The 22179-nt window shown below is 45.5% G+C and overlaps 1 protein-coding gene across 1 annotated transcript in view; it reads left to right on the forward strand.

Moving 5' to 3' along the window:
• The window catches only part of DNAH9 (dynein axonemal heavy chain 9), a 338319-nt gene that overhangs the window by 25508 nt on the left and 290632 nt on the right, over nucleotides 1–22179 (forward strand). The window contains 6 exon segments of the mRNA XM_078066359.1: nucleotides 5718–5868; nucleotides 8478–8592; nucleotides 13364–13432; nucleotides 15041–15167; nucleotides 18962–19217; nucleotides 20717–20958. Coding sequence (XP_077922485.1) covers nucleotides 5718–5868; nucleotides 8478–8592; nucleotides 13364–13432; nucleotides 15041–15167; nucleotides 18962–19217; nucleotides 20717–20958 — 960 coding nt within the window.

Below are 22179 nucleotides of genomic sequence, written 5' to 3' on the forward strand. Positions count from 1 at the left end.
ATTAATGCTTTTCTAGAAACACAGCGATGTAAAAATACTTTTCAAAAGACTTATCCTGGAGGTGCCTAGCTGGCTTAGTCAGAAGAGCATGCAACTCTTTTTTTTTTTTTTACTTTAATTTCAGTTAATTTCAAGTTAGTTAACATATAGTGTATTATTTGTTTCAGGGGTAGAACTTAGTGATTCATCAATTGCATGTAACACCCAGTGCACATTACACCATGTGCCCTCCTTAACGCCGATCACCCAGTTACCCGATCCCTCCACCCCTCTCCCCTCCAGCAACCCTCAGTTTGTTTCCTGTAGTTAAGAGTCTCTTATTTTCCCTCCCTCTCTGTTTTTATCTTATTTTATTCTTCCTTCCCTTCCCCTTTGTTCATCTGTTTTGTTTCTTAAATTCTGCATATGAGTGAAATCATATGGTGTTTGTCTTTCTATGCCTGACTTATTTCACTTAGCATAATACCCTCTAGTTCTATCCATGTCATGGCAAGTGGTAAGCTTTCATCTTTTTGATGGCTGAATAATATTCCTGTGTGTGTGTGTGTGTGTGTGTGTACCACATCTTCTTATCCTTCATCTGTCAGTGGACATCTCAGCTCTTTCCACAGTTTAGCTATCGTGGACATTGCTGCTATAAAGATTGGGGTGCAGGTGCCCCTTCGGATCACTATGTTCATATCCTTTGGATAAATACCCAGTAGTGCAGTTGCTGGGTCATAGGGTAGCTCTATTTTCAACTTTCTGAGGAACCTCCATACTGTTTTCCAGAGTGGCTGCACCATCTTGCATTCCCACCAGCAGTGTAAGAGGGTTCCTCTTTCTCCTCATCCTCGCCAACATCGGTTGCTTCTTGACTTGTTAATTTTGGCCATTCTGACAGGTGTGAGGTGGTATCTCATTGTGGTTTTGATTTGCATTTTGCTGATGCCAAGTGATGTTGAGTATTTGTTCATGTTTCTGTTGTCCATTTGTATGTCTTCTTTGGAGAAATGTCGGTTCCTGTCTTCTGCCCATTTCTTGACTGGATTTTTTGGTTTTGGGGTGTTGTATTTGGTGAGTTCTTTATAGATTTTGGATGCTAGTCCTTTGTCTGATAAGACATTTGCAAATATCTTCTCCCATTCTGTAGGTTGCCTTTTAGTTTTGTTGATTGTTTCCTCTGTTGTGCAGATGCTTTTTATCTTGATGAAGTCCCAATAGTTCATTTTTGCTTTTGTTTCCCTTGCCTTTGGAGACATGTCTACCAAGAAGTTGCTACGGCTGAAGTCAAAGAGGTTGCTAGGTTCTCCTCTAGGATTTTAATGAATTCCTGTCTCACATTTAGGTCTTTCATCCATTTCGAGTTTATTTTTGTGTATGGTGTAAGCAGGTGGTCCAATTTTATTCTTCTGCATGTGGCTGTCCAATTTTCCCACCACTTGTTGAAGAGACACTTTTTTCCATTGGCTATTCTTTCCTGCCTTGTCAAAGATTAGTTGACCATAGAATTGAGGGTCCATTTCTGGGTTCTCTACTCTGTTCCATTGATCTATCTGTCTGTTTTTTGTGGCTAGAACCATACTGTCTTGATGATTACAGCTTTGTAATAGAGCTTGAAGCCTGGAATTGTGATGCCTCCAGCTTTGGTTTTCTTTTTCAACATTCCTTTGGCTATTCAGGGTCTTTTCTGGTTCCATGCAAATTTTAAAATTGTTTGTTCCAGCTCTGTGAAAAATGCTGGTGTTATTTTGATAGGGATTGCATTGAGTGTGTAGATGGCTTTGGGTAGTACAGACATTTTAACAATATTTGTTCTTCCAATCTATGAGCATGGAATGTTTTTCCATTTCTTTGTGTCTTCCTCAATTTCTTTCATAAGTGTTCTATAGTTTTCAGAGTACAGATGTTTTACTTCTTTGGTTAGGTTTATTCCTAGCTATCTTATGGTTTTGGTGCAATTGTAAATGGGATCGATTCCTTGATTTCTCTTTCTGATGCTTCATTGTTGGTGTATAGAAATGCAGCAGACTTCTGTGCATTGATTTTATATCCTGCAACTTTGCTGAATTCCTCTATCAATTCTAGCAATTTTTTGGTGGAGTCTTTCGGGTTTTCTACATAGAGTATCATATCGTCCCCGAAGAATGAAAGTTTGACTACTTCTTTGCCTATTAGGACGTCTTTTATTTCTTTCTGTTGTTTGTCTGATTGCTGAGGCTAGGACTTCTAGTACTATGTTGAACAGCAGTGGTGAGAGTGGACATCTCTGTCATGTTCCTGACCTTAGGGGAAAAGCTCTCAGTTTTTCTCCATTGAGAATGATATTCATGGTGGGTCTTTTTTATATGGCCTTCATGATGTTGAGGTATGTTCCCTCTATCCCTACTTTGTTGAGGGTTTTGATCAAGAAAGGATGCTCTATTTTGCCAAATGCTTTTTCTGCATCTATTGAGAGGATCATAGGGTTCTTGTCCTTTCTTTTATTAATGTGGTGTATCATGTTGATTGACTTGCAGATGTTGAACCACCCTTACAGCCCAGGAATAAATCCCACTTAGTCGTGGTGAATAATTCTTTTAATGTACTGATGGATCTGATTAACTAGTATCTTGTTGAGAATTTTGGCATCCATATTCATCAGGGATATTGGTCTGTAACTCTCCTTTTTGGTGAGGTCTTTGGTTTTAGAATCAAGGTAATGCTGGCTTCGTAGAATGAGTTTGGAAGTTTTCCTTCCATTTATATTTATGGGAACAGTTTCAGAAGAATAGGTATTAAATCTTTAAATGTTTGGTAGAATTCCCCTAGGAAGCCATCTGGCCCTGGACTCCCGTTTGTTTGGGACATTTTTGATTACTGATTCAATTTCTTTGCTGGTATGGGTCTGTTTAGATTTTCTATTTCTTCCTGTTTCAGTTTTGGTAGTTTATATGTTTCTAGGAATTTATCCATTTCTTCCAGACTGCCTAATTTGTTGGCATATAATTGCTCATAATATTCTCTTATAATTGTTTATATTTCTGCAGTGTTGGTGTGATCTCTCCTCTTTCATTCATGATCTTATTTATTTGGGTCCTTTCTCTTTTCTTTTTCATACATCTGGCTTGGGGTTTATCAATTTTGTTAATTCTTTCAAAGAACCAGCTCCTAGTTCCGTTGATCTGTTCTACTGTTCTTTTCATTTCTATAAAATTGATTTCTGCTCTAATCTTTATTATTTCCCTTCTCCTGCTGGACTTAGGCTTTATTTGCTGTTCTTTTTCCAGCTCCTTTAGGTGTAGGATTAGGTTGTATATTTGAGACGTTTTGCTTCTTGGGGAAGGCCTGTATTGCAAAGTACTTCTCTCTTAGGACAGCCTTTGCTGCATCCCAAAGGTTTTGGACTGTCATGTTTTCATTTTCATTTGCTCCCATGTATTTTTTAAATTCTTCTTTAATTTTCTGGTTGACCCATTCGTTCTTTAGTAGGATGGTCTTTAACCTCCATGTATTTATGGTCCTTCCAAATTTTTTCTTGTGGCTGGCTTCAAGTTTCATAGTGTTGTGGTCTGAAAATATGCATGGTATGATCTCAATATTTTTGTATCGTTGAGTCCCAATTTGTGACCCAGTATGTGATCTATTCTGGAGAATGTTCCATATGCACTCGAAAAGAATGTGTGGTCTGCTGCTTTAGGATGAAATGCTCTGAATATATCTGTGAAGTCTATATGGCCCAATGTGTCATTCAAAGCCCTGGTTTCCATGTTGATCTTCTGTATGGATGATCTGTCCATTGCTGTGAGGAGGTTGTTAAGGTTCCCTACTATTATTGTATTGTCATCAATGAGTTTCTTTAAGTTTGTTATTAATTGACTTATATATTTGGCTGCTCCCAAGTTAGGGGCATAAATATTTACAATTGTTAGATCTTCTTGTTGGATAGACCCATTTATTATGATATAGTGTCCTTCTTCATCTCTTATTACAGTCTTTGGTTTAAAATCTAGTTTGTCTGATATAAGTATGGTTACTCCGGCTTTCTTTCGATGTCCATCAGCATGATAAGTGGTTCTGCACCCCCTTACTTTCAATCTAGAGGTGTCTTTTGGGTCTAAAAGGAGCCTCTTGTAAGCAACATATCAATGGGTCTTGTTTTTTATCCATTCTGATACACTGTGTCTTTTGATTAGAGAATTGTAGGCCACTTACACTGAGAGTAATTATTGAAAGATACGAATTTAGTGCCATTTTATTACCTATAAAGTCACTATTCCTGTATATCGTCTCTGTTCCTTTCTAGTCTTTGTTACTTTTGGTCTCTCTTTCTCATGGAAAGAGCATGTGACTCTTGATCTCGGGGTCATGGGTTTGAGCCCCATGTTGGGTGTAGCGATTACTTAAATAAACTTTTTTTTTTAAAGGGTTTATTCTGGAATGCTCTCTTTGGGCCCTATCAGTAGGGTGGCCATTAAAAGTGGAGACATCTACTGTGGTCGCCACCCTGAATCCATGGCTCTGTTGCACCCTGCTGTTTAACCAGTGCTGCCAGGTTGATTCAAGCTGGAGCAAACCCCGAGTAACTGGTTATAGGAGTCAGCTACTAGCAACTAGAATAAGAAGACTGTACCCTTGCCCTTTATTGCAGGGCAGGAGTAATATGGAAGAAGAATAGGGAGGCGGCTTAGGATGATGAGTAGACAAATGGCTGCATAGTGAGTATTCTGAGTGAGACATGTCATGAGACATGACACTTTTGTAGCACATGATCAACCTTCTATAAACTACAAAAGAACTTACTCTGTAAAGGCTTAAGGATTAGAACCAGGATTGGTCAGTGGCATTTACCAGGAGGCAGATTTTGGCTATTTAAAAGGTGGAATGGACTTTCTTGAGAAGTGGATAAGTTTCCAGTCACTGGAAATGTCCTCAGGTAGCTTCAGTGACCAGTGGGACAATCACAGAAGAGGCTCAAACCTCAGATGGGTGAGTCCGCGCTATCCTAGGATAGCAGGTAACCCAGCGAGCCAGGCTTCATTAGCCATTGAGTATAGATACACACAACCTTTTATAAATAGTGTGGCTCCCTAAATAATATGGGAACACTAGTAGGGTTCCTCTCCAAGCATTTGAACTCATTCCAGAAGTTAGTTCCAGAATTAGTTCTTGCTCCCACCCTCAAATTTTAGCCTTCCACATTCTCCCCAATACCCAGCCCACCTAGCTTCTTCACCCTCCGCCTCTGTTTTAGGTCTTTTTTTTATGGAGAACTTCACCTCTCTGACATCTTTAGTTTTCTCTTTTTTGGCCCTTTACTCAGATTCTTTCAACACATCAGGGTTTGACAGGTAATTTAGCGGACAGAACTCCTTCCCCTTTAGAAGCAAAGGAGAGAGGGAGAGAGGGGTGCCTAGGTGGCTCAGTCAGTTAAGCATCTGACTTTGGCTCAGGTCATGATCTCAGGGTCCTGGCGTTGAGCTCTGCATTGGGCTCCCTGCTTCTCCCTCTCTCTCTGCCCCTCCCCCAACTTGGGCACGCACTCTCTCTGTCAAATAAATAAAATCTTAAAAAAAAAGTAAAGGAGAGGGGGCACACTATGAATATCCACCTATTCATAATTATTGATAGAGTCACAATAACAATTTTTGATCCTCTTCTGTTGGTGGACATATGAAAGAAAAGCCAGGACACAGGATGTGCGTAACCTTAGAAAGGGTGAATCTGTGACTTTTTCTTCTTCTCTGTGTCCTCTGCAGCTGCTGGATATAGCAGGGAAACTCCTGGAAAGACCGCTGGTAGCACAAGATGCATCTGAAAAATACTTGCTGCTCATCCAAATGTTCATCAAAGACCTGGATACAGTGAGGGCGATATACAGTCAGCGTGTCCAGGAGGAGGCAGAACTTGGTAGGTCTGTTGCCTGCAGATTTGGATGGGGGTAGTTGTGTTACCAGAAAGGGTGCAACTCGCTCCTTTTATATCTGTGAAATGGGCACGAGAGATCCATGATACTCTCCAAGAAAAGAAAGAGCAACCTTCTTGCTCGAAATTTCAGACCATCTTGGGTAATTGTAGAATTCACTGAACTGTGCATTTCCCTGTGTCTGGGGCTGAGATTGGCAGCCGACCCAGAGCAGTGAGGTCTTGCTTGCCTCTGGATGAGACCTTAGCATGATGTAGGAGTTGACCCTTGGTCAGTGTTGCCAACGCTGCTTCATCTCCGACATACCTCAGTTCCACGGTAGAGTTTTACATGCCCAAGAAAAGTTTCTGATCCCTTCCAAGGCCATAGCAGCCATGCTTCTGGAAAGAGGAACCAGCAGGAGCCTGACAAAGGGCGGCACCATGCCGAGGTGTGATTTCTCCATTTTTATGGCAATTCTTAGGTGCCCTGTCTTATCTGATTAGAAGTCAAACACAAGTCCAGTTCAGCTCTACAAACATTTCTTGAGTCCTTGCTAGGTGCAGGACACATTTGTGGGCACTGTAGGCAGAGGCAGTCCAGAGTAAGGGATAAATGAATTAATCCTGAAAGGAACACATCAGTATGAACGATATTAACAAGAACACGGAGAAGTAGTGTTCAACTTGCATCATAAAGAACCGTAATGGCGTAAGATGGCTTGTGGCTGGGAGATCTGAGGGAGCACATGTGGAGTTGATGGCCTTGAGCCAAGCCCTGCAAGGTGGGGGGATGGATGGCCAAGGAGAAGTGGCGAAGGCCTCTGAAGCAGAGGATGAAGGAGAGGATGTGAAAGGTGACTGGTCAGACCTGCCTATAGCCGAACAAGGTGTATGGAGGGAGATTAGGTGAGCCATGGAGTTTGGGGCTAGATTTAGGAATCTGGAATTCATTATTCAGGCACCAGGAACTTTTCCAAAGTTTTTAAGCAAGAGAGTAGCAGGACCACTATGTGGATAAGCAGGTTTCCTAGCGAGGTCATTATGAACCAATTCCAGGTAGGAGGTCATTCCCAGAAAATCTATTGACCTCAGCTTCATGTGGGGTCATCGTCATGCCTTCTTCTGGTTCGATACAGAATCTGAAAGTTCACATGCCTTCCGAGGCCTTACTAGTTTTCAACTGCTGCCCAACAAATTATTGTGATGTTTGTGGCTTAAAGAAAACAACACCCATCTTTTGGCTCACAGTTCTGTAGGTCAGAGCCCAGCGTGACGTGCCTTGTTCTCCACCCAGAGTGCCCCAGGGCTGAAATCAAAGTGTCAGCCAGGCCAAGCTCTCGTCAGGAGGATTTGGGGGGAAAATCCAGTTTCCAGTTCCTTTTATTGGGAGAATCCAGTTCCTTGTGACTGTCGGCCTGAGGTCTGCAATTCCTGGGGGGCAGGGGCACTTAGTGACTGGAAGCCAGTCTCCTTCCTTGCCATGTGGCCAGGCTATGTGGCCACCTCCATCCTTAAGCCGGTAGTGGTACCCTGACTCCTTCTCATGCTTCCAATCCCTGACTTCTCCTTCTGCTAGCAACCAGAGAAGACACTCTCCTTTTAGAGGACTCACCTGATTAAGTCAGGCCCACCTGGGATCACTTCCCTTTTGCTCTCTAACGTAACATCATCACAGGAGTGCTTTCTCATTGTAGCCAGTTTCCCAACACAGTAATGAGAAGAGGATTATGCAAGGGTGAGGGTCGTTAGTGTCATTGTAGAATTTTGCCGACCGTGGAGGCCAGGCAGAAAGGGATTGTATAGATCTGGGTTGAGTATAAGACATCAGGGAGTGGTGGGGTCTGTGGCAAAATAAAGGAAGAGACCACTATTCAGCTCCAGTCGCTAGTTAGAAGCAGTCACTGATTCTCACCAAATCTTCCAACTGAGATTTAAAAAAAAAAAAAAAATCTAATTCTTCTTCAATCATGACAACTAATTATGAGCAAAGAAGCCCACTGCACAGACTAAAGGCTATCCAGACTCTGCTAACTCTGGTCAATCCACGTGGCCCGTCTCATAAACTTAGTGAATTCTCATAGAAACCGTGGAAATTAAGCAGGGAAGATATTTTTCCCATTTTATAGATGAAAAAAACAGAGGCCCAACGATATTAAGTTGCCTGTTGAAGGCAGGGTTTTCAACCCTGAATGTAAAATTGAATTCCTCTCCAGAGCTTTTGAAAATACAGACGACCGGGCCCCACCCAGATCAATTAAATCAGAAAGGCGAAGGCCGGGTCCAAGCATCAGTAGTTTTAAAGAGCCCCCCAGGTGCGGATGATACTGCCAGGTGGAAAATCGCTGGTGTGGAGCCAGAAGACCAGCGAGCGGCAGAGCTGGGCTGGGAACCCCTGTCCTCTGCATTTAGTGTTCTCCCCAAGGTCACTCCTCCGTACCCGAGCTTGCACGGCGATCTCCCAGGAGCTCCCCCACCTCAGTGTGAGCCCAGGGTGACGTTAGCACGCAAAGGCACAGGACGCAAAACGCGGGGTAACTGGGGGGAGGTGTTCCTGGGCAGAGTGGGGGCTGGGGGCCAGGGCCTCACTCATTCTGCCTGTGCCGTGTCCCCAGGGTTCTCCTCGGTGCACAAGAACATGCCCACTGTGGCTGGGGGTCTCCGCTGGGCGCAGGAGCTGAGGCAGCGCATCCAGGGGCCCTTCGCCAACTTCAAGCGCATCACCCATCCGTGAGTAACTGGTTCCTGAAAGGCGGGTTCGGTTAGGCTTCAGCTCCTGCTCTGGAATTTTGAGTTTTGGAGAAACGCAACTCAGCTCAGGCATGAAAATTCATCTTCATTTCTTTGCATACTCAGCAATAGACCAGCATCTCAGTCCATTTGGGCTGTTACACAGAATACCATAGACCGGGTGGTCTACAAACACCAGAAACATTTCTCACAGCCCTGGAGGCTGGGAAGGTCCAAGGTCACGGTGCCGGCAGATGTGGTGTCCGGCGAGGGCCCACCCCGGCTCACAGACGGCTGCCTTCTTTTTTTTTTTTTAAGATTTTATTCATTTGACAGAGACACAGCGAGAGAGGGAACACAAGCAGGGGGAGTGGGAGAGGGAGAAGCAGGCTTCCCGCGGAGCAGGGAGCCCGATGTGGGGCTCGATCCCAGGACCCCGGGATCATGACCTGAGCTGAAGGCAGACGCTTAACGACTGAGCCACCCCGGCTCCCAGATGGCTGCCTTCTTATTGTGTCCTCCTAGGGCGGGAGGCGCGGGGGACCTCCGTGGAGCCTCTTCTTACTTGGGTGCTAGTCCCTTCATGAGGGCTCCCCCCCTCGTGGCCTAACCACCCCTCAAAGGCCCCGCCTCCTAATGCCATCCCATTGGGGGTTAGGATTTCAACATATGAATTTTGGGGTGAGGGGGTGCAAACATTCGGGAGTGAGATGGATACATTTGGACTGATTGGGGGCCCCTTGGTGTCAATTGAGGCTTAAAGGATGACCGGCTGCCTCTTCTTGCGCCATGAGATTGGTTCCTAGAAGTAAATGAGTCAGGCTTTTCAAGCTCTGTGGAGCTCTACCAACACATCTCCTCTGACCCCACGTCTCCCCTCTACTGAGGTTGCGGGGAAACAATGAAGCCTGAGTTTCCTAAAGCGTGGTGCAAGGACTTTGCCTATTAGTGTACCCTGGGCTGTTAAATGCAGATTCCTAGGCCTCACCTCCCACGCCAGAATCCGAATCTCGAAGCAGGGTGGGGTCTATGAATCCACGTCCTTAGCAAGCTCCCTGCTGCGATTCCGAAGGTTGACCAGGTTTGGAAACCGTTGGCCTGCCGCTCAGCCGAGCCTGGAAGCCAAGCGAGGTAGAGAGGTGCCTCAGCTGCTAGAAGCGAGAGAGAACTGCTTGCAGCATCGCATTCAGGATGCTCCGAGGAAGGGCAGTCTCTCTCTGAACCCCTCCTGCTAAAGAACCGTGTCGAGGGTACTCGAAGGGCAAACAAAACAGAAACAGAGGGATTGGCGGGGAGACTCTGGCCTCACAGTGTTCTGGCACCACGTAGGGCTTTAGGGACGATCTGGCCCAGGTGGTAAGACTGCACGCTTTCAGAGGCCCGAAGATGACGCAAGACAGCCAGGATGGGGGTCCAACGGGGGTCACCCCCGCCCCATCCGGTGCCACCCAGTGGAAAAGCAAGACTCAGTATGAGCCATCTGCTGACTCCGAGAGAAGCTGAAAATCGGGATGTGGATGTAAAGCGGCCAACTTTAGAATTAGCAAGTATCCCCCCCCTTTCCCCAAACTGCTCACAGATCAGATAAACAGGCCTGCGGGTCAGGTGGGCCCAGCAGGCAATCCATTTGCAACATCTTATGGGGCCTGAGCTAGCGGAGCTCTTTGTTTTGCAGAGGAAGAAACTGAGGGGAAACAGACAGGCCTACCCCAGGGAGAGCCCAGAAAGAACTGGAACAGTCTGGGGCTCAGGAGTCCCAGCCCAGAGCCCTTCCCAGGAGTCCCCAGCCCCAGGAACCTTGGCCCTGAGTGCTGCTGAGCCCTCATCTTCTCAGACCTGCCCGTGGATGTGGGCCGGCCCAGGGGAGGGGCATGACTTTGGGCGAGGGGCGGGGCTGCAGCTGTTCCCCGAGAGAGAGGCGGCTGCGCTGTATCAGCCGGCAGCATCGTGGCCCACGGCGATGGAAGGGTGGTTAAGAGTGCCCGGGCCTGGAGCGGGGATCTGAATGGCACCCTAAAGTGTCTTCTACAGTTCCCCTGAGAAGTCACGTTTGTTTAAAAATGAATTCACATTCGTACTGTACTCTATCACATACATCTGACTCTTGAACAATACGTTTTGACACGTTTTGAACTGCGCATGGATTCACTTACGCCCAGATTTTTTTCTTTTCTTTCTTTTTTTTTTTTTTTGCTACAAAGTCTTATTGTTTCCATTTGGTCCAGGGTTGGGCGAGGGCTCCAGGGTGTTTAAAAACCTGCCTAGCGGGGGCACCTGGGTGGCTCAGTCGTTAAGCGTCTGCCTTCGGCTCAGGTCATGATCCCAGGGTCCTGGGGTCGAGCCCCACATCGGGCTCCCTGCTTGGCGGGAAGCCTGCTTCTCCCTCTGCCACTCCCCCTGCTTGTGTTCCCTCTCTCGCTGTGTCTCTCTCTTCAAATAAATAAAATCTTTAAAAAAAAAAAAAGGAAAAAAAAATAAATAAAACCTGTCTAGCGGATGCAGGGAAAGATAAGATTCAGGCAGAAGCCCTGACACCAGGGGACACGAGAAGGGCCCCTCAAGGGCCACCAGGCTCCGGAAGTCCTCGGGGTGCTTGAGAGTGAGCCCTTCCAAGGGGAAGAGCCACCTGCCCAGCCCAGCCTGGGGGCGGCCAGCCTGCGGAGGTGCGGCAGGTGCTCATCGTCTTCTTGAGAAGTTTCACCTGCTCATCTAGGAAGTGGTTCTCCGGGATTCACAGAGGTGGGGGTCTGCGCAGGCAGAACCCAGGGCCGGCGGACCTGGAAGGACCTGGTTCGAGTTCTCGTCCAGCTCCTCGGCAGCTTCCATGGCATCGTAGGTTGTACTCCTCACATCTTGGGCCACATCATTGAAGTAGAAGCCTGGAGGGAGGGAGGTGTAGGTGGTCTGCAGGGGTAAGCTGACCAGGCAGCAAATGGCGGCCTCCACGTCGGTGGAGTAAATCTGATGAACCTGGGAGCTCGTGGTTGGTCAGCAAGAAGGAGCCAAGCTCAGGGGATGGCTGAGAAGATGGTTCCAAAGCTTGAGATTGGAAAAGAGGTCGGAGGGGAGTGGGAGGCTGGAAGAAGGGGTGACGCCAGGTCTGTCCCCTGCACACACCGCCGAAGCAGGAGACAGATCCGGGGGCTGCTGGGCGCGCTGCCTAGACAGAGTTTTTACGGTGCTGTAAATGTATTTTCTCTTCCTTATGATTTTCTTAACATTTTCCTCTGTCTAGTCTCCTTTATTGTAAGCATACGGTATATAATGCATGTAACGTGGGAAATATGTGTTCATTGGCTATTTATGTTACTGGGAAGGCTTCCGGCCAACAGTAGCTATTAGTAGTTAGGTTTTTAGGGAATCACAAGTTATGTGCAGATCTTTGACTGCATGGAGGTTGGCGTCCCTAACCCCCGTGCTGTTCAGGGGTCAACTGTATATGCAAATGGGTTCCTAAGAATGTTTTCCATTCCTCACCATGAAGGGAAGTAGAACCTACGGGGAGTGTGCATTTACTCCCGTGATTTATCAAACTTCCAGGCGCGTGGCACAGGCCCCGGTGTGGGAAACCGTTGTCCCCTCTGGTTGCCTTCTCCTCCAGAAACAAAACTGAGATCTGGGGTTGGGGAGCTTGCAGAAATCCCACAGCTCATGAGGGGAGGGCTGGCGGGGGAGCCGGCCCACCTGGTCTGAAGCCCTTTCCACGTCTCCTTGCTGCCTGGACAGACACATCTGCTCATTCACCAGGAAAGGGAACTAAGCGACTGGAAGGAAAAAAAAAAAAAAGCCTTCCAGGAAATCCAGTGCTTTCTGTGCAGGCATGAGGGTTTACACTGAAAGCTCAGGAGATCTGGTGAAGAAACCTTGTGTCGGTTTAAAGACCAAATAGGTTTTTTAAAAATCTTCGCAATAAGCTGCTTCATTCTGCCAGCAGAACAAACAAAAACAGACCCTCTGACACGGTTCATGTGAAGGTTCTGAAAAGTGCAGATACTTCACCCATTTCCCCAGAGGCTGGTCTCTTCATTTTGTGTTGCAAAGGAGCATCAAAACCAGGTAGTGGTGTGGGTAACTAACGGTGCCTCCAGCCAGACTCCGCTTCCGTTCCTCCGTGGCGCCCAGCATCCCTGTGGAAGCCTGTGTATGTGTGTGTCCGTGCATGCATGCACCAATGTGCATCGGTGTGCTCACATTTGGTGGCGTAAGAGGCGGAAGGGGAACCTTGTTTAGACACGTCCATGAGTAATGAGTCGAAGGGTTTGTCATCCCATGTTCTAGAAGGATTTCAGAGGAGAAATACACAGATGCATGTGGGTGTGTTATTATATATGTATATACACATATATAAAACATTGTTTAACCTTATATAGTTTTGTTACAATGTTATAATCATAATGTTATATAGTTTTTTTTTCCTTAAATACAGAAAACTGCACCTAGAATTTTCCTCTCGTGTCTCAATTTCCCTTTTATTCAGATTTTGGAAGGACTTCACTTACCGTGCGTGACTGGCTGGGCTAGGGGTGGGGGGTGGCCGTGTTCCACCGTCCCTGTCACCTGGGGGGCTGCCTGAATTTCAGGAAGTGCAGGTGCCCTCTAGTGGCCGGTGGGTGATGTTCCCAAGGAAGGCGGCGGGCTAATTGAGGGGCTTTTGGAAACCGGCCCAGGAAGCTGTTCAATCTGTTCTTTATAGGCTCCAGTTGGTTACTTAGATCATTCTTTTGACTTCTTCTGAATGGATGCCATTTCTTCTTCTCTTTTGTGGGGATAGTTGCATGGACTCTGCTGAAGGAAAGCGAATGACCCAGAAATATGAAGATACGCTCTCACTGCTGGAAAAGTAAGCAGCTTCTGGGATTGCATTGTTCGGCAAATGGCATAGCAGCCCCCCCGCCCCCCGCGATGCCTTTTGTGGTTCTGGGTTTGTGCAGATTCCCCCTGGGGGCGGGGGGGGGGCTGTGTCTTATGATGGAACCAGGATGTCTGTGAGTAGGGCACTTCTGGGTCACCGACACAGGGTCTCTGGGGAGGGCAGCTCCGTGCTCGGAACAGACACTTTCCAGGGTAGTTGTATTGGGAGCGTGAACTTGACAGAGCTAGAGGAAGTCGGGCGCTCCTCGTGGCACCTTGAGATCAGTGTCACGGAAAATCACAGCAGCTGCTCGCTAAGCAGAATGCAACAGTCTGTGCTGCAGAAAGAGAAAATGAGCTTTAGAAATAGTTCCTGGGTCCTTTCGGAGAAAACACGAGAATGACAATTTACATGGACTCCTAGTTGTCCCTGCTCTGAAGCCGAGGTAAGTCTTTTGTGGGCACAGTTTCAGCCGCCCACGCGGCCGTGCACTTAGCAAATCCCCAGTCCGATGATGTTGGCACATCCCCTGGCTGGGGGCCTTTCAGTGTCTCCCCGTGCCCCCCGACTCTTGTCTGTGTCGCATGAAGAGCCGTCCCTCTGGCCTTCACCTCCCTCTCCAGGCTTGGCCCTTGCCCCCTCTGGCCTCAGGTGTTCCCGGATCCCAGTCCACCCTTTCTCACCTCTGCTGAGAGGATTCATTTCCCTTTCACTGTCCTACCTCTGCTCGTCCTCTGAGACTCAGGCAGGCCTCACCACGGCCCCTCTTCCTTGAAGCCTTCCTGGTATTCTCATCACACACTCACCCCTGCCATTAGATGCCTAATGCCCTGTCCGTCTCTCCAGGATTGTGCTTCCGTATTTTCTGTTTACCCGTGCTCCACAGCATTAGCTGCCTTGACCATGGGGTGTTTATTCATCATGTTGTCCCTCAATCCCAGCACGTGGGAGGGGCTCAGTCAGTGTGTAACAACCGAGCGATGGACGTCTTCATCTGCATGAAGATTAGTGTGAGAGCAAATCTTTGCCAATAACTTCTTCCAGTGTTTAATGAGACTAATCACAAGTCCCCTTATGCCCTGCAAATATTGCACAGAGCCTTTCTTTCTACTCTCCTCTGATTGAAGCTGGGCCACCTTTTGAAATGAGGTGTTACCTGCAGGAGCTTACATGCCTGGCAGAGCCACTGACTCTAAGTTAAGAATGGATTCAGAGAGGGGCGCCTGGGTGGCTCAGTCGGTGAAGCGTCTGCCTTCGGCTCCGGTCGTGATCTCAGGGACCTGGGATCGAGTCCTGCGTCAGGCTCCCTGCTCAGTGGGGAGTCTGCTTCTCCCTCTCCTTCTGCCCTTCTTCCCCCCCTCCCCCGCTTGTGCTCTCTCTCTCGCTCGCTCTCTCAATAAGTAAATAGAAATCTTTAAAAAAAAATGGATTCAGGTATTTTACCAATAGTATCTTCAGTTCATGTGATACATGTGCACATGTGCATACGTAGCTATCTGGGTTATATTATATGTTAAGATATCTCTATCTTCAGTTGAGCATTGCCAGATGCCGGGAGGGTGAGTAAGAGGTGGCTGTTGTTTCTGGTTCTGGCAGGTATGAGACAAGACTTTATGAGGACTGGTGCCAGACAGTGTCAGAGAAGTCACAGTACAATCTTTCCCGGCCACTCCTGAAACGGGACTCAGACACGAAGCAGATCGCTGTCAACTTTAACCCCCAGGTAAGTCAGGCAGCAGGAACTTCCTTTTGGGTTCCTGAAGGGACTCCTTTAACTCTACTGATTTCCAAGGCAAAAAGGCTTTTTATAAAAATATGCAGAAGCTGCTGAGAAGAATTTCCACCCTGGATCTCCTATTGGGGATGAATCCTGTGGTGCGGTGTTTTCTCAAGTTGTCCAATGTCCACCTTTTTCTCCACGGTTGGCCAATAGATTTGCGTTGATTTTGCACAACAGAAGATACTGCAAAATAATTTTTTAAACTTTCCTATGTGTGTGATAACAGCTTTATGATGAACTTGACTTCAGACACAAAGTTAGAATGGCAGTTACACTCAAGATGAACTCATCTGAAAGTTTAAATATCATATTCTAGATAGACACTATCTAGAATTCCAGAAGGTATATTTATTTAAACAGGTAATAGATATTGCTCCCCATCTTTGGACAGATGGGGTAACAGCATTACCATATAGTACCAAACAGCTGACTCCACCTACCTTGAATGCATGCTCCACGTGAAGACTGTTGACTAGACACAGGAGGGCCAACCCAGTATAAGACCCCATTCCTGCCCTCAAGGAACCCACCAGCTAGTTGGGAACTAGAACCTCAACATGAAAAGTTGTATCTTTATTAGATCATATACATCACAGTGGAGTAGCTTTGGAAAGAAGACTGTAGATGACCGCTACTCAACTGAGGCGGTTTTGTCCCCCTGGAGATGCTTTGGATTGTCAAATATGGACTGGATGCCAATGGCGTAGGGTGGTGAGTAGATTCTAAGAATGTTGCTAAGCTTCCTAACAATGCACAGGACAGCACCCCACAACCAAGAGTTTTTGTCTGAAAATATCAGTAGTACTGAGGTTGAGAGAGTCTGCTCCATATGATCAGAAGAGCAGAAGACCCTTGTGCAGCATGGAAAACACAAGGCTGGAGAACATGAAAACCAAAAGCTAGTCCACATCTGGAAGTATATCAGAAAAAAAATTTTCAAAAGTATAGGCTGCCCTGAGCTAAAAGCAATTGCCTACTTCTATCTCAATGGCATGTTCCCCAGGAATGCGGCATAGAGAGAGCCGGAAACGGAGCTGATAGCATATGAGTGTCTTTTGAGAAAATTACAGTTTAAGTAGAACATCAATTCCGACTGGAATAAAAGTCAGCAAAGGGAGTTGGAGGGTCCACTTCTTCACTTTGGTACGACACGAGCCTGTCATTTAACTCACTTAACTCCTTGGCATAATTTTATCAGCGTTCACTGTGAGCAATGTTGAATGTTAAATGCCCAAAGTGAGGAGTTTCTGGATTACCAGCTAGGCCACAGTCTAGATGTTGTAATTGTAGGAATGCAGCCCTCAGGATGAGACCATATTGAGAATGGACCGCTCCTCCTCCGTATACTCCAGAGCAAGGACTCTCTCTGCCCCAATGCACAGCACGTAGTAGGTGCTTTATAGGTGTTCATAGCTGAGAGGAGGAAAGGAGGGGAGAGGAAAGGAGGGAAGAAAAGGGGAGAGGGAATTAATACCTGAATTATAAAGTGAGTCAAGGGGAGACAACCAAATGCACAAATCAAAGAAGAGCTGCAAACATCCCTTAGCTCCAGCTTCGAGCAGTGTGACAAGGGCTGTGCTAGTAAGAATGAATAGCAACGTACTCTAGAAGGACATGATCAGAATTTCCCCTTTGGGGCCAGGATAGCAATTATATGGGAAAAATATATATATATTTGTAAATTATTTCTTTAAACTATTTTAAATTCCCTATTGGCATTTAAATTATTTTCTAGTTTTATCAATCAGTATTTCATTGATCATAAGATGCACTTTTTTTTTTTTTTTTTTTTTACATCTTGGTGTCTCTGAAAATGACACGTGTTTGTAGCTTAACACGCCACATTTTTTTCTTTCTTCTTTAGTTGGACATGATAATGTCCAACTAAATAATAGTGAATCTTACCACTGAAGGCATCTTATGATGAAATAAAATACAGTATAAATAATGCTATAGGAAAGATCTTTAGTTATTGTTGCATCCATCCTCAGTGGTTCCTTTGGAATAAATGTCTGGAAATGGGATAAAGGATGTTCACATTGTGAGAATTCACATGTGTATTATCAATTTGGTCTTGGAAGATGGAACTCTGTTATTTTCCTGCCAGAAAGATATCATCCATTTCTTCAAATCACTTCCAGCCTCTTGAACTAAATATATATATAATATCTCAGCATTGTTTTAATTTGTATTTATTTGGCCACTAGTAAAGTAGAACTTTCTCATGTGTTCATTGGCCAGTTGTAGTTCTTCTATGAATCGCTTATTTATGTCTTCCTCCCACTTTGGAGTGGAAGTGCCCTCTTTTCCTCTGAATTTGTTAGAATATTTGGAAAATATTTGTCAGATATTAAGAAATTTGTTGCATATGCTTGTTTTTGTTTTTTACCAGTCGAGGTGTGCCATTTTATTATATGAATGATACTTTTATGCTTATAAATTTTATCTTTTATTTTCTGGTTGTATGTTTGGAAGGGCTTTCTCTGCCTCAGTATTATATAAGTAGCCTCCAGGCTTTAATTTTTTGTTTTCAGTTTTTACATTTAAATTTTTAGTATCTATCTTGAGCTTATTTCAAAATAAGCTAGGAGGCTGAGGTCCTTTCCCTGCCGAATGGTTAGCATTTGCCTTAACCCTGAGTAGGGTTGGCTGGGCAGCAGTGAAGCATTGGCCTAGAACCATTGCAGGGAGAGTAAGAGCCCAGGTGTCTCCATGCAGAGGTGGGGGGGAGGGGATCAGAAGGGGGATGGGGAGAATCTACGGCCTGGTATCTGTTCTGTCACCCATACCTATACACATCAGTCCTCATAGGTTCAGAGGTAAACAGGATAAATAAACAAAGGGTGTGGGGCACCAGGGTGGCTCAGTTGGTTGAGCGTCTTACTCTTGATTTCAGCTCAGGTCATGATCTCAGGGTTGTGGGATGGAGCCCCATGTTGGGTTCCGTGCTCAGTGCAGAGTCTGCTTATCCTTCTCCCTCTGCTCCTCCCTGACACTCTCTCTCAAATAAATAAATAAAATCTTAAAAAAAATAAAGGGTGAAGACCAGGATGCCTAAAAGCCCAGCCAAAGGCCTCTTTTTCCATTGGACCACATCTGCTTGGCCTCTCACTTGGGTGGTTCCACTAAACTTAGCACTCACAGAAGTTCAGAGAGGCCTGGGTGACTTCCATTTCCTAGTATATTAAAACCCAAAGACATGCCAACACAGGCTTCCAGAAATGAAGGGCTATTTCAAACGACTGTATCTAACAATTAAAGTTGTGCAATGGGCATCTCCTCTCAATTCTGTCAGTGTCTGTGACTGTGTGTGTGACCTGATTGCAGAGAATACCAAAAGTCTGAGTTTGAGGCTTCTCAGGCATGTGGCTAGCCTAGACCTGGTGATTCCCATCCCTCACACCATTGCCTCTCCATGGGAATTAACTGGCTCAGTCAGCCACACGCCCAAAAGCGTCAAGGCAGACCTCTCCTGTCACTCATGCCACCTTTCTTGAGTTTTTCTTTTGTTGCTCTTTGGGACTTACAGACGTGGTAAGACTTTCTGCCTCTGAGTCCTCTTCCTTCTGCCTAAAACTCAATTTCCTTTCTCTAGGTTTAAGGAACAGGTAGGAGTGAAAGTTGAGAAGGGACCCGGAAGGTCTTTGGGGCCCTGGGGTTTTCCAGTCCTTGACTGATAACTGCTGCTTTTCCCTGCCACGGAGCTACAGCCACTTAATGCTGATTCTCTCCTCCAGCTGCTTTCGGTGCTGAAGGAAATGAGTTATCTTGAGCCCAGGCAGATGCAGCGCATTCCTGAGACAGCGGCAGCCATGTTCTCCTCCAGGGAATTCTATCGGCAGCTCGTGGCTAAGTTGGAGCTGATGGCAAATTGGTACAACAAGGTGGTGAAGACTCTTGCAGAGGTGGAATTTCCCTTAGTGGAGGAAGAACTGAGGGATATCGATCTCCGCCTGAGAGCTGCAGAGGGGACTCTGAACTGGAAAACAGAAGGTAATGGGGCACTGCCTGGAATCTGGTGGGGAGGTTGGGGACCAAGCTCCTGATAAAGTTGGCAGAACCATGTATGATCCCCCCAGTAATCTGGTTTGTGTTTGAAACACAAGCATGCCCTCTCAGAACCTATCCAAGGCAGAGAAGGCAAGAAGGCTTAGTATTCCTTGTCTTCCTTCTCTTTGGATATGATTAGTAGATTTAGAAAATCTTGCCACCATGCCCTGGGGGAGGCTCAGAGGTTGCATGACACCTCCCTCAGTCTTCAGCATATATTGGGCATGTTAGCATTTACTGCATTATCACTGTTACTTAATTTTCTTCACTAGACTATAGACACCTTTTTTTTTTTTTTTAAGATTTATTCATTTGAGAGAGAGCACACGAGTGGGAGGAGGGGTAGAGGGAGATAGAGAGGGAGAGGAAGAGAATCTCAAGCAGACTCTCTGCTGAGCATGGAGCCCAGTGTGGGGCTCTGTCCCATGACCCATGAGGTCATGACCTGAGCCAAGATCAAGAGTCGGATGCTTAACCGACTGAGCCACCAGATGCTCCTAGACTGTAGACATCTTAAATGAGGGTACTGTGCATTTAATTCTCACGTATCCTCCAATTCAGTACTAATTTCATGGATGGATTAACATTTGCAGGGTACTATGTGAGGGATGGGGGGGTAATATGGGATATAAGGTGTATGGGACGTGGTTCCTACCCTCAAAGAGCTCACATTTAGTTGCAACAATGGACATATGTACAACTATAAATCATGCAAGAAAGGCTATGATAAAAAGCCATCACAGAGTTAAAAATAAAGCATGATGAATCACAGGGGAGGGAGATTAATTCTCCTTAGAGTCCTCAAAAGAGGTCAAGTTTCAAAAGAAAGTTACAGTCAACTTGGAAGTTTTGGAATGACATATTAAGCGAGTTTGAACTTTATTTTATACACAAGAGGGAACAATATTTTCAACATTTAATAAAGCAAAAGTGCTTTAAAAAATAAGGTCCATTAACCCAAATGAAATCCTCATGGTGCACTGGTATGTCCCAGCCACTGTGCCAACTTTTGTGTGCTTGGTTGGTAAGCATTACTTCTTTGTTTCTTTTTCTCCATAATCAGGGTTGTGGTAAGCTTTGGCTGTTCAACACAACTAAGAAGAAAAAAGGCTCTGGTGATAACAAAGTAACCTGTGCAAAAAAGCCTTTTAAAACCTACAAATATTAGGGACACCTGGGTGGCTCAGTCGGTTAAGCATCTGCCTTCAGCTCAGGTCATGATCCCAAGGTCCTGGGATCGAGTCCCGCATCGAGCTCCCCGCTCTGCAGGGAGTCTGCTTCTCCCTCTCCCTCTGCCCTCACTCATTCTCTCCCGCTCTCTCTCAAATGAATACATAAAATCTTAAAAAAAAAAAACAAAACCCTACAAATATTAAATCCCTTCCTTTTATAGCAACTAGGCCTTAGCTATTTCAATTAATTATGTTTCTTTGGGGGAACAGGCATTTGGGATTATGTCATTCAAATCACCAACAGCATTCATGATCTGGAACAAAGAATTCAGAAAGCTAAAGACAATGTGGAAGAGATTCAAAACATCATGAAAACATGGGTGTCTCCAATATTTAAAAGAAAAGATGGAAAAAAGGAATGCCTTCTTTCCATGGATGATCAGCATGACCGGATGGAAAAATATTACCATCTCATCAGAGAATCTGGACTTAAGATTCACGCCCTTGTTCAGGTAATAACTAGCCTCTCAGAAACACATACCTCTAGCCGAGGGAGAGCATCGGGAAGCGTGTTTGGGTGCAAGAAATGATTTGAAGATGAGAACAATCAACAGATGCTGTGTCTTCTGCATTCAGGGATGGAAGTTTATAATGATAGCAAGAGAACTAAAGCTAACAGGAAGAGAGGAAAGACAAATTCTGGTATCAGTGTGTCAAAATTAATACTTTCTTAATGGTAGTTAAGACATTGGCATGACTTAAGTCCCATGCCAAACCCCAGGGAGATAGAAGGACATGCCTGGTACAGAACCCTAAATTAGCTTCTGTGCTAACCAGCCCCGACTTGCCTGCACAGCCCTGACACGGACCCCCAGCAGCATCTCCAACACCCAGCTCTATAAGCCTGAGGATATGAAAGATGACCATGGTCTCCCTACCTGTCTTTGGTAAAGAGAAGAAACAGTGCAGGCTTCCACACTTCATGCAGTAAGGCTCTGCCCTGCCTTGTGATCAGGGCAACCTCGCGTCTGTTATCAAAGACTTAACTATGGATGGGAGCTCTGAGTGGCGACCGGCTTCAACCCTACCCCATCTGCCCTACACCGGCCAGTTCTAGCCGATCGATCTCATGCCCAAAGTTAGTAACAAATCACAGTTGCTCTCTGGGATTATCTGTGCTTCGAAGCAAGTAACATGTTGTACTTTAGACTTTGTTAATTTTATTTATCTGTTTTCTAGTTCATTAATTTCTGTTCTTTGTTCTTTATCCTTTCTTTTCTTAATTTAGGGTTACGATGCTCATCTTTTTTTTCCCCCTAGCCTCCAAGGGCAGAAACTTAGGGTATAGATTTTAAGCCTTTCTTCTTTTTGAATACAAGCATTTGACATAATTTTCCCCATTAGCTGTGTTCTAGTTCCATTCCACAAATTTCGTGTGCCTCATTTCCATTGTCATTCAGTCTTAATTTTTTTTTTTTGCTTGTGACTCATTCTTTAACTCAGTGGTCATTTAGAAGTGCATTGTTTCACTTCCCCATGTTCGGGGCTTCTCTGGATAGCTTCATGAAATTGAAATCCAGTTCAGTGCAATTGTGGTCAGAGAAAATACTCTAAGATAAAAATCATTTGGAATTCACTGAGACTTGTTCCATGACCTAGAAGACTGTCCACCTTATTGCATGTTCCTTACACACTTGACAATACGTTTATTCTTCCATTTTTGGGTATAGTAT

The sequence above is a fragment of the Halichoerus grypus genome, chromosome 2, assembly GCF_964656455.1.
Source record: "Halichoerus grypus chromosome 2, mHalGry1.hap1.1, whole genome shotgun sequence".
Classification (NCBI taxonomy): domain Eukaryota; kingdom Metazoa; phylum Chordata; class Mammalia; order Carnivora; family Phocidae; genus Halichoerus; species Halichoerus grypus.